The 12,158-nt window shown below is 55.3% G+C and overlaps 1 protein-coding gene across 21 annotated transcripts in view; it reads left to right on the forward strand.

Annotated features, from left to right (window-relative positions):
* SHANK3 (SH3 and multiple ankyrin repeat domains 3) overlaps positions 1-12,158 on the forward strand; it is a 463,679-nt gene that overhangs the window by 257,912 nt on the left and 193,609 nt on the right. For all 21 annotated transcript variants that reach the window (XM_053255561.1, XM_053255566.1, XM_053255564.1 and 18 more), the window contains one exon: positions 4,631-4,836. In XM_053255561.1, coding sequence (XP_053111536.1) covers positions 4,631-4,836 — 206 coding nt within the window. The remainder of the gene's footprint in view (positions 1-4,630; positions 4,837-12,158) is intronic.

A 12,158-nucleotide genomic window follows, 5' to 3' on the forward strand; every position in this document is an offset into this window, starting at 1 on the left:
CCTCTCAGCCTTCCCTCCCAAGGTGCCTGTCAGCTGCCCTCAACCAGTTACTGAAATTGATTCGAACAGTGATGGCTGTGGGTGGTGGGAGCGTGATTTTATCAGCAGTTCATTTGCTTTTGCTGATTTTAAAACAAAGCCAGACTCCTCCTTGGGGACTGCTGCTGTGTAAGAAGCCCAGGAGCTGTGAGCCTCTAGAGAGGGGCCTCTGAGGCTGACGCTGACCTCGGAAGGCAGGAATTCAGACCAGGTGCCCAACCTGTGTCTATCTCTGTCTTAGCAGTCCAGATGCTGCTGTTTGGAGGTGATGGAATTCGGGAAGGGTATTATTTCTATTATTAACAACATACTGTGCTGTTTTTCCAAGATTAACCATTCTTATTTCAAGATTAGCCTTTTCTGCTCCAGATGTGACAAGTTGGAGTCAGGAATCCCCCCCCAGCTTGCCCTACCTCATAGGGAGGGGGTTCTCAGCCTTGGGCACTCGGATGTGGGTGGCCACCATCCCCAGCCACGATGGGCCAAGTCTGGGTGGAGGACCGCTGGTGTGGGGTCCATGGGATGTCTCCTTTCCTCCCAAGTGTCAGGAATGGCCCCTAACCCAGTTGCATATCCTTGGGATGATTTAGGGCCACGCCACTTGTTATGCAGAGATGGTGATGGCAAGGTGTGCTGTTCATGCTGTGTAGGCTGAGAGCTGCATATGTGTAGTCCATGACAAGCCTTTCCTGTGAGCTCACATGACCCTTTTACGTACGCGGGTTAAAATATAATATGTGAACCAGCCCTGAGTGGATGTGTTTTGCCTGTGCTCAGAGGGCTGGCTGATCACCACAGAAGGCGGGCATTTCCCTCCAGTTCAGATGGACTGGTGATTTAGGGGAGGTGAGAAATTCCTGTATCACAGACGCACAATGAGAGCCATGGGGGAAAGGAGACCTTTGTGGCTACACCTCTGTTGCATCACACACACGTAATATTTTGGAAGGCCTGCCTTTTTGTGATGAGGTTTCTCTGGAGGAATGACTGGGTAGAATCACTTTCTATGGCCCTAGCTGTTAGGGATGTGCACGGAACTGGTGGTGGGGGGGGCAGTTTAACGTTGGGAGGTAACTTTAAGGGTGGGGGAAGGTGCACTTACACACACACACACACACACACACACACACACACACACACACACACACCAGTTTCCCCCGCATTGGGGAGGCAGTGTCCCTCCCTGCTGCCCTGTCGCCCCCTTTAACGGAAGTACTCGACACACCTGCATGTGTCATGCTCATGCGCCCAAGCATGTTGTGCGCAGGCATGAGCACAACGTACACAGGCGCGTTGAGTACTTCCAGTTACTTCTGGTAAAGGGGGCCACGGGATGGCAGGGAGGTAGACTGCCACCGCGATGGCCTTTTAGGAAACCAAGTGCCGCCGGGGGAAACGCAGCGGGGTGGTGGTGGATAAGTGCACCCTCCCCGGCCCTTAAGGGCACACACGCCCTCGGCATCGAACCTTCTAACTTGGCAGTGTTCGAAGCTGTTCAGAGGCCTGAAAAGGGGCCTCGCAACAGGTTTGTGCACATCCCTCCTAGCCGTGTTGGCCTGGGCCTAGTTACACAGATGAGTTGCCACGCATCTGTACCACACCCGGATACTGCAGGAAAAGTGTGTGTGTGTGTGTGTGTGTGTGTGTGTGTGTGTGTGTGTGTGTTGGGGGGGGACATTTACAGTGCTTGCTGGTGGGAAGAGTGTTGGTGCCAAATTTCCATCCCCCCCCCCCCCCGCTTTGTTCAGTGTTCTGAAAAGAGACTTTGATCTTCTTGTTGGAATGGAAACCAAACGCTGGACTAGATGGCCCCAACATAGTCTGATCCTCCAGGCTTTGGGTTTCCTTGTATGGGACGGAGGTTATATCTAGTTGGCTTCAGGACCCCAAGTGCTCAGAGAAACTGGAGACAGTGGTGGTGGGCTCAGGAGCCTCCACAGAAATAGGACTCCAAGGGGGGGGGAGCGTAACTAGAGTGGGGCAATACCTGCCTGGGTCTGATGTGGACGCAGGCGGCAAGAATGAGCACGGAAACCCAGTCATCCACTGCTAGGGCTAAAAACAACAAACTTGTGTGATGTTGGAATAATGGAGCGAGTTGTCAAGACTGTAGGTGAAAAGCTGGCCAGCTTGCTCAGAGGCTTAGTGAGGGCAGCAGGCCAGGCACCATAGCAGGTCACTGTGGGGGACTGTGCCTGACACTTAAAACACCAGAGAGCACCTCCAGCCATAGAACATTGCTGGTGCAGGAGGAGGGTACGGGCAACATGCAAGGCTCCAGGCAGCAGGAGACAACAGGGTTTAGTGAAGGCTGCAGAGGTTTGTCAGGGGCCGCAAGCCGACGCCGGAATGGCCACTTGCTCCTCCCATGGTGTATTGAGCGTGGGGAGGTCTCAGCACAGGCTGCACAGCAGCCCAAGACTTTTCGGCACCTGAGACAGGGCCTCAAATGCCGCCCAGGCCTGCCTAAGCGGCCAGTGGCAGCACACCCAGAGTCGCTCTGCTCTGGCCGCCTCCCTACTGGACCAGTGGTTGCATTTGAAAGGGAGAAGGATGGAGTGGAGGAGAGGCGAAGAAGCACCAAAGAGCAGCCCTGCTGGATCAGGCCCAAGCAAGCCCATCCAGTCCAGCATCCTGTTTCACAGCGGCCCACCAGGTGCCTTCAAGAAGCCCACAGGCAAGAGGCGGATGAGAGCCTGCTGCCTCTCTTGCTGTTGCTCGCTGGCAACTGGGATCCAGAGGCATCTTGCCTCTGAGGCTGGAGGTGGCCTATAGCCAAAAGGACTAGTAGCCACTGGTAGACCTGTCCTCTGTGAATTTGTCCAAGGCCCACTTAAAGCCATCCCGGCTGTTGGCTGTCACCGCCTCTTGTGGCAGAGAATTCCATAGGTTGTGTTGATTATGCACTTTCTCTTCCACCGATTCTCCTCCTTTTTGAACAGGATGCCCCAAAGAGCAGCTCTGTGTGCTGCCATTGAGTCGGAGGGTGAGGAGGGCAGAGGTGGCGGGGGTGGGGTGGGGCTGGCGGTGGTTACAGCCCCTGACACCTGGCAATCCACTGCCTCCCTCTCCCTGGCAAGCAGGCCAGCCCTGCTCTGCTGGCAGGCGCTCGCTTCTCCAGGTGTGGGCTCCCATGGGGCAGGCCCTCTGGAGCCCAGAACTGGCCAGGCGGCCTGGACGCGAAGGGCTGGGGGTGGGGGGAGAAGGGAGCCTGCAGCCGGGGGCAGGCAGCGGGAGGAGGGGGCGGTGCCGTCCAGGAGGAGACCCGCGCGGGGGCGGAAGCTGGAGGGGGAGCAGGCAGGCCTGGGCTGGCCGAGGGGCCAGCCGGGAGGGGCACCGGCATGGCCCGGGCTCGGCAGCCTCAGGGCTGGTTTCTGCTCAGGCGGGTCGCCAGCCTCCTCCTTCGCCTTCAGGGCTCCTCCCGGGCCTTGAAGACCTGCAGGAAGTCCACAGGCGCTCCACCTGTTGAATGCCTGCCTGCCGAGCAGTTGCGAAAGGCAGGAGAGCCGTCCTTCCTCCTCTCCCCCGTCTTCCCCGGCAAGTCTTTGCTCTTTGAGGCGCGGCGACGGGGAGGAGGGCAGGAGAGCGGCCGGCGAGCCGCGCTGGGACCCGGCAGGCAGGCAGGCAGGCGCGCGGCGGCGGCGGCGGCGGCGCGCGGAGAGGAGGGCGCAGCAGGGCCGGCCGGCCGGCCGCGGCGGGCGGGAGGGAGGGCTGGCTGAGGCTTGGCCCGACTCGCTCCCGCCTCCCGCCGAAGGCAGGCGGGCGGGCGAGGGGAGGAGCGCCGGCTCCGCCGCCGCCACCACCACCTCCGCTGCGGGGAAGCCCCTGCCGCAGCGGCGGCACTAGCAGCCACAGCCGCCGAGCCGCTCGCTCGCCCGCACCATGTGCGGGCAGCGGCGAGGAGCAGGACAGGAGGTGGCCGCGGCGTCCCTGGCAGCCCGGAGCCGCCTCCGGCAGCGGCAGCAGAGCTGAGCCCGGCCGAGCTGGCAGCGCAAGGCAATCCCGAGCAGGATCCGGGTCGGGGAAGCCGGAGGAGGAGGAGGAGCGGCGGCGGCGGCGACGACAGAGCCATGGAGCTGCCCTGGGCGCCGGCGGTGTCGGCGCCGGCTGGACGCGGAGGAGGTGGCGGCGGCGGCGGCGGCGGCAGCAGCAGCAGCGCCCAGCGGCAGCAGCATCGGCTTCCCCGCCCCGGTGGCTGGTCCGGTGGATTCCCCGCCGGACGACGAGCGGCGGGATCCGGATCGCAGCCCGAAGCCGGCCGGCTGCTGCAGCGGTGGCGAGTCCTGCGCCCCTCCTCGCCGGCGCTGCCCGGGCTCCGCTGAGCCAGCCTTGCCGCCGAGCGGGAGGCGGAGGAGGGCGGCAGTCAGGCGGGCAGGGCGGCCGCCGCCGCCGCCGCTCTCGCCCTTGCGCCGCCGGGCTCCGGCGGGCTCGGCCCCTCCCTGCAGCCCGCCTCCCTCGCAGGCGGCCCCGATCCGAGGAGGAGGAGGAGGAGGAGAGCGGGGCGGGGGGCCATGGCGCTGCTGCTGCTGCAGGAGCCGCCGCCGATCCCCCCGCCGGGCATCAGCACCGTAACGTATGTTTTCGTTTACAGCCCCAGCGGGAGCGGGAGCGGCCCCGGGGGCGCGCCGGGAGCCGGGCCGGGCGTGGAGCCCACCCCGCACGCAGCCCCGGCCCCGCTGCGAGGGCCCAAGAGGAAGCTGTACAGCGCCGTGCCCGGACGCAAGTTCATCGCCGTCAAGAGCTACACGCCGCAGGGCGAAGGCGAGATCCAGCTGAACCGCGGAGAAGCCGTCAAGGGTGAGTCGCGCTTGGGGCGCGCGCGGGGGCGGGCAGGCGGGCGGGCACGCCTCCTCTTCTCCGGTCTTGGGGAGGGCTTTGGCGGCCGGGTTGGGGCCAGAGGCGGCATGAAGCCGGCGGGCGGGCGGGGGCGAAGCTAGAGCAATGCCCCCACCCCCTTCGGAGTGTGGGTTGCGGGCGGCGTGCCTCTGCCTCCCCAAAGTAGCTTCGGCATCCCGGAACACGCGCCTGGCCTGGATCTGGGCCCTCTAGCAGTGGTGCGGAGCGCCGGGAGGTCTGTCCAACTTTAGAGGGGCTGGCAGTACTCAGACAAGTTCCAGCCCTGGCCAGCCAGTGGGGCTTCTTCTGCACGTCTTGCTGTGGGGAAGGAGCATCCCTCTGGAAGAGTGGGAAGGGAGCTCTGCCGGAAAGTCCGGGGTCTGTTCTAAACTGGGGTGTAGAATTGGGAGGGTTGGGCTGCTCCCCCAGGAGTGGATCATGGTGCCGGGAACTTCTTCCACACGAGAATGGCTGCTGCTGGTCAGAGGCTTTGGGGAGGCCTCTGGACATCCGGAGAAACTGTCTTGCTGGGTCAGACCAAGGCAAAGGCCAGCTCCGTGGAAGAGCTGCCAGCCACATGCCCCCAGGAAGTCCTTGGGCAGTGACTGCTGAAGCAGGCCATAGTCTAGGGCAGGGGTTCTTCTCCAACTTGGGGCCCCAGATCTTGTGGGAGACGGCCACTCCCACCATCCCAGCCCCAGTGGCCAAAGAACCCCTCCCCAGGGCACTCTCCCTCCACTGGGTATTGACAAGTACCCCGGAGTTTCCCCACATTGGGTGTGTTTGTGCTGGAATTTGGGAGTACAAGTTGTTGCCTTGTTGGCGGGGGCGGGGGGGGAGCAGCAGCTCCTCTTTTCCTCTTCCTGCCTCTGTGGGCACAGATGCAAGGGTCTCAGCGAAGGATGTGTTGTGTTTGGAGCAGGAGAAGGAACTGACGGGGATCCAGCTTTCATGTTGCATGGCCTCTTTTTTGGATGGCATCACAAATGGGGAGGTGACATGTGACACATAAATCCCTGACCAACGGATCCTGACTCTGCACGAAGCGCCAGCGTTCAGCTGAGGGTGTGGATCTGCTGACATGCGTGTCAGTGGTCTGTGGTGCTTTTAGTGGGTGTGCAGAGGCGCAAGGGATACTTGTGTCTGCAAATAAGGGGCCGGGAGACAGCTGTGGGCGCGCGTGTAGCAGGTGAATGAAGAAGTCACGAGCTGAACTCTGGGCCTGGCTGTGGAGAAGAACCCACAGAACCCACACAAGGCCCTTGTACGCCACTTGCGGATAGGAGAGGCCCGGTCTTTTTGCTGGAAAAGCATCAGATGCCAGGGCTTGGGAGGGAGAGGGCACCAGCATGTGGGAAGAGCCCTGCTGGACCAGGCCCAAGGAGGCCGATCTAGTCCAGCATCCTTTCCCCTACAGTAGCGCCCCCACCCTACCCCACCAGATGGCTCTGGGAAGCCCACAGGCAGGAGATGCAGGCGGCCCCCTCTCCCCTGCCACTGGGATTCAGAGGCATCCTGTCTCTCTGAGCAGCTCCCCCCCCTGCCCCCGCCCAATCCGACATGTGGATTCTGCAGATATCCTGTCTGCCTCCCTTGTTACTCTCTGGCAGGGAAACTGCATTTGCTGGTTTAGGTTTTAGTGTCATTGTTGGTTCCCAAGAGGTCAAGCTCTGAGGAACAACCGCGGCTTGTCAGGGATGTCCGCCTGTGCCGTGCAGACTTGGGTGGTGGGCGGGGGTGATGGGCGGGGGTCTTGCCTCCACTGGCGGGGAGGGCTTGATAGTGCAAATGTTGGTTTGGTGGTGAAGAAGTGGCTGCATTCCCCTTGCCTGGCAGAAGAGTGGGCTAATTGGGCTACAGCCCACAGAAACCACAGATGCCTCTAATGAAGGTTGCTCGGCTCCTTCTCCCCAGAAGACTCCTGCTTCCAAGGGGCTTAGGCAGTAGGCATGCCGGCTACGCTGCATGTAGAGTGGTTTACAGACATTATGCCTTTGTCTGGTGTTGGTCAGATCTGCCAGACCTGGTAGCAAGCATGAATGGCCCCCTTTGCTAAGCAGGGTCCACCCTGGCTTGCGTTCGAATAGGAGACTACATGTGTGAGCATGGAAAGATATTCCTCTTAGGGGCTGGGAGAGCAGCTGCCTGCTTGCATGCAGAAGGTCCCAGGTTCCTGCCCTGGCAGCATCTCCAAAAGAGGGCTGAGAGAGATTCCTGCCTGCCGCCCTGAAGAAGCCGCTGCCAGTCTGTGTAGACAGTACTGAGCTAGATGGACCAAGGGTCTGACTCAGTATTTGGCAGCTTCTGATGTTCCTATGCCACCTTCTCCCTTAAACCTCCCTTGCTGTAGTTGACCCATGGTGGATAATTGGAGGAGAGTCCTCCTTTCCAAGAACGCTGGGAGGAGGAGTCATCTGAGGGTAAGGAATAGCCCTTGCTCCAGAGGTGGAGCTATAATGGAGCAGGTGGGCTCAAAGAACCTGGGCCCCCCAGTTCCACCCCTCTCTCTTTTCTTCATTATCTTCCAGGGCTGCCGGGGAGAGGGGTAGACACGGGGCCCATCTCCCCTAGCAATGCCCCTGCCTTGCTCACTGAAGCCATGGAAAAAAAGAAACAACCAAAAATCACCAAGGGGGCGGAGAAGTAAGGCCTAAAAATGTATATATTAATGATAATAATAATTAATAATTTGATTTCTATACCACCCTTCAAAAAATGGCTCAGGGCAGTTTACACAGAGAAATAACAAGCAAATAAGATGGCTCTCTGTCCCCGAAGGGCTCACATTCTAAAAAGAAGCATAAGAAACACCAGCAACAGTCACTGGAGGTCCTGTGCTGGGGGTGGAGAGGGCCAGTTACTCTCCCCCGCTATCCATCAAAGGGCAACAGTATCACACAGGTGGCAATTAAATCCATAAATAATGCACAAAAGTGAGCCCCCATCATTCTACAGAATGGAATTGTACAGCAAGTCAAATCCCAGCATGAAACTTCTCCAAGGGGCTTCAGATTCCAAACAGTAAAAAAAGTTCTACAAAGAGGTCTTTATCCTAGAAGGTTAAGCCATCTATTCTACAGCAGGTAACCTACTAAGCATGTTTACTCAGAAGTTTGTTCCTCTAGGTTCAGTGGGGCTTACCTTTTGGTACATGTGTTTAGGGTTGCCACTTCCGTTTTCTAGAGAAAAGCTTTCCATTGTCAAAATTTATATATACGTATTTATATATACATTTTATATGGTTATTATATTATATATAATGTACAATATTATATTTTATATAGTATATATTTTGTGTATTCTATAAACACAAAATAAAAGGGGGAAAGGCCAAAGGAAAAATGTGCTCCACACTCTGAATTAATTCCTTCTAGAAACCAAGTATTCTTGAAACAATTATAATGTGAGGGGGTTGTATTCAGTATCCATTTCACTGGAGCGGATTTGCTTGCTGTGAATGCAATTGGGGTGCACACCTTCTTCCAGGGAAGACGTTTTCTGCACCTTGTGGGATCTGAAGCAAATGCCTTGGCTAGGATCACATCAGAACTTGAACTGTTATACGCTGTCATTCGGTAGAGAGCCAGCGTGGTGTAGTGGTTAGAGTGCTGGACTAGGACCGGGGAGACCCAAGTTCAAATCCCCATTCAGCCATAAAACTAGCTGGGTGACTCTGGGCCAGTCACTTCTCTCTCAGCCTAACCTACTTCACAGGGTTGTTGTGAAAGAGAAACTTAAGCATGTAGTACACCGCTCTGGGCTCCTTGGAGGAAGAGCGCGATATAAATGTAATAATAATAATAATAATAATAATTCGGTAGCCTTCTGGAAGTTCACCTTCTTCTTTGGTCCCTCTAACCTCCAGGCACCTGGAGAATATGTACAGGGAGCCAACACAAGACTCTTTGTTTCTCCTCCATCACCCAGTCTCAAATTCTATGGTTGTTGAGGCTGTCCAGGCCAGAAAAAAGCAAAGGCTTCCCTTCCCTCTACTCTTTCAGTCAGGGTAGGTAGAAAACTTGACACTATATAAACCTGACACAGTTTTATAAACTGTGTGTCTGTGTGTGTGTGTGTGAGAGAGAGAGAGAGAGAGACAGACAGAATAGTAGTGACTGGATGAGCAGAGATGTTGGTCATACTCCAGGCATAGACTGTAGCAGGGCACAGATGAAGCTAGTTCCTGCCAGCTGGCAGCCGTCCTGCCATTTGTGAACCAGCACCTTGATGTGGCTACTGTGATTTGCAAGATGGCAACCAGAGAAAAAGTGCCTCTGTGATGGTGCAGATTGTGAAGGTGGCCAGGTTGACTGTTCTCCTGGGAAGGGCTTGGCTCAGGGCCTTTCTCTGTGAGGGCTGCCTGGCTGCAAGTCCCCTGGTGGCCCTGCACGCTCGCGGGGGACTGGGGCGGCCATCTGGGGAGTGCTCATTGACCCAGCCTGGTCACTAGAAGCTTAAGTGGCCTCTTTGGTTTGGAGTTCCTTTTATCAGCTTGGGCTGATACGCTGGCTGTGGCCGTACCTGGATGGAGATTGATTGATTGATTGATTGATTGATTGATTTGCCACATGTGTACACTGCCCCACACATTCGCCTCTGGGCGGGTTACAGCGACAGAAAAATAAAAACCTTAAAACAATTTAAAACCAGAGTCAGATTAAAAAGCTTGGGTGAAGAGGTAAGTCTTCAAGTGCTTTTTAAAAGTTGTCTAGAGATGGGGAGGCTCATATTTCAGTAGGGAGGTCATTCCAAAGTTCTGGGGCAGTAGCAGAGAAGGCCCGTCCCCGTGTGGCCACCAGACGTGCTGGTGACAACTGGAGACGAACCTCTCTGGATGATCTCAGCGGGCGGTGGGGCTCATAATGAAGAAGACACTCTCTTAAATACCCAGGGCCCAAGCCGTTTAGGGCTTTATGGGTTATAACTAGCACTTTGTATTTTGCTTTATAAGAAACGTGTCGGCAGCCAGTGTGGCTCTTTCAACACCGGAGTAATGTGAGCTCTCCGAGATGACCCAGAGACCAACCTGGCTGCATCCTGTACCAATATAGCTTGGCCACAGTTGCTTGTGCTCTGGTAAACTCCCATTCAGATTATTTCAGTAGCTTGGCTTCAGTTGCTCATGGGACTGCCTTTGAAAATGGCTTGGGAACTGCAGTTGGCCCAAAGAAGGGCAGCACAAGTATGAAGTGGGCCTGGGAAATCTGGTCATGTCATGACGGTGCCTTGTCAGATCTCCTGGCTCCCAGTCTGTTTCCAGGTCCAATTCAAAGTGTGGGTTCTAACCTTTAAAGGCCAAAACAACTTGGGACCCGGTTAACTCAAAGAGCACATTGCCTCATATATCCCTACCTGGACTTTAAGATCTTCTTTGGAGGCTCTGCTCCAAGCGCCCCCACCAGATTAGGTGAGGTGGGTGATTATTAGGGAGAGGGCCTTTTCGGTGGTGGCCCCCTGGCTTTGGAATAGCTCCTTCAGTGATGCTTGCCTGGCATTGCTCTTTTGGATGCTAGTTTAAGATCTTCTTGTTCACCCAGGCATTTTGAACATGTTTTTGTGTTTTATTTGTTTTAATGTGTTGTTAACTGTATGTTTTACTGTTTTATTTTGTGAATTGCCCAGAGAACCATTGTTATGAGGTGGTCAACAAATAAAGTTCTTTTTGTTGCTTGCTGGTTGGTGTGAACTAAGCCATAAAGAGGAGAACAGGGAGAAGGAGGCAAGGAAGGCCTCCAAAGGGTGTGAAGGAAGGCAATGCAGGAGGCAGAGGGCCTGTGGCTCTTCTAGCGAAGGAGAAGTGGGGTCTTATCGCTCTGACTGGTGGGAGAACGTGCTCAGGTGCTTCAGTTGAATGCAGGCCGAGGCGTGCTGCTCCCTTCGTGATAGCAGAGCTGGGGGAAACGTCTGTGGCACTTTAAAAGTTTCAGTCGGACTAGCAACGTTTTTAGGGGAGTTTGCACATCCTTGGGTGTGAAATGATTTTTTGTTTTGCAGCACTTAAAGAATATGAGAGCAGTTTATTCATTGTATTATTTATTATTTATTATATTTTATACCACCTGATATGTACATCTTGAGGCTGTTTTGTTTATTTAGAAAATGTATGATCTGTTTTCCAATTAAGGTATTTTCAAAGCAGGTGACAACAGAATGGAGCAATAAGTACAATTGTTAATAAAATGATGACCTATTTGTAATGAAAGCTGAGAAAATTCTATCAGGAGAAATTAAAATATGCCCCCTCCCCCCCAAAAGCAGGAGAAATTAAAATCCCACCTCATACCACTAAGCCACTCAAGGTTCAAATCTTGCCTGAATGAGAAAATCTTCCTGAGTTGGGCTAAGCTCTTGAATTTGAATCTCAGGAAGGGAACCTGACAAAATAATACCCACCCGCTTTTCTCCTCAGATTTGGATGGTCCTAAATTTTCCAGGCTCTTTCCAGAGTAGCCCTGATGCATTAACAATCTGCTGTACTTCCATGTTTGATTTCTGGATTCTTTTTACTAAGGCACACAAATACCGTGCATGTTGATTAAATGAGAATGCAAAAAGGAGCCTTTTATGACTGTGCAATCTCATCAGGTTCCCCTTTTGGCACTCTTGGTTTAATCACTGCACACATTGGTGACCTGTAAGAAAAAAGACATTGAGGCTCTTCTCATGCACGAGCAAAGGGAGCCCAGCCCGTTTTGCTTGCTTGTGAGAACCAGTGGGCTCAAAAGCGAGCCCTGTGGCTCCACAGCAGCAAGCCTGCCTATTTAGCTCCCCCCCTTAAATGAGGTTAACGGAGCAACCACTCTGTTAACCTTGATTTTCTGGTGATGTGTCTGCCATGGCTGTGTGCAGCTGTGGTGGACACACTCGGGATGGGGGGAGATCCCAGAAATGCACTGCGCACTTGCACAGTGCATTACTGGTGCTTGTGGGGGGGGCGCACAGGAGTGCCAGAGTCAAGCCATCGCTCATCTGGGTGGGCGATCTGCCCGCCTGGCGACAGGTGAGTGATCATGTGCAGGAAAACAGGTCAGACCCACTCTCCCTGCAAACCTCCTCTCGTTAACTGAAGTCAGTGGGAAACATGCACCAGTTCTAAAGCGAATCTTGGAAGCTTGACCTGGGATGTTGGGCGGCAGAGCAAACCTATAGAGCGGGAGTAGCCTGCTTACTGGCCCCAATCCCAGGCGGAGATAGCTCCACAGGTGCAAAGCTACTATCACTAGCAACCAACAGGGTTCTCATTTGGACTGCGTGCTCCTGTCTCTCCCCACCTCCCAAATCGC

The sequence above is a fragment of the Hemicordylus capensis genome, chromosome 5, assembly GCF_027244095.1.
Source record: "Hemicordylus capensis ecotype Gifberg chromosome 5, rHemCap1.1.pri, whole genome shotgun sequence".
Taxonomy (NCBI): domain Eukaryota; kingdom Metazoa; phylum Chordata; class Lepidosauria; order Squamata; family Cordylidae; genus Hemicordylus; species Hemicordylus capensis.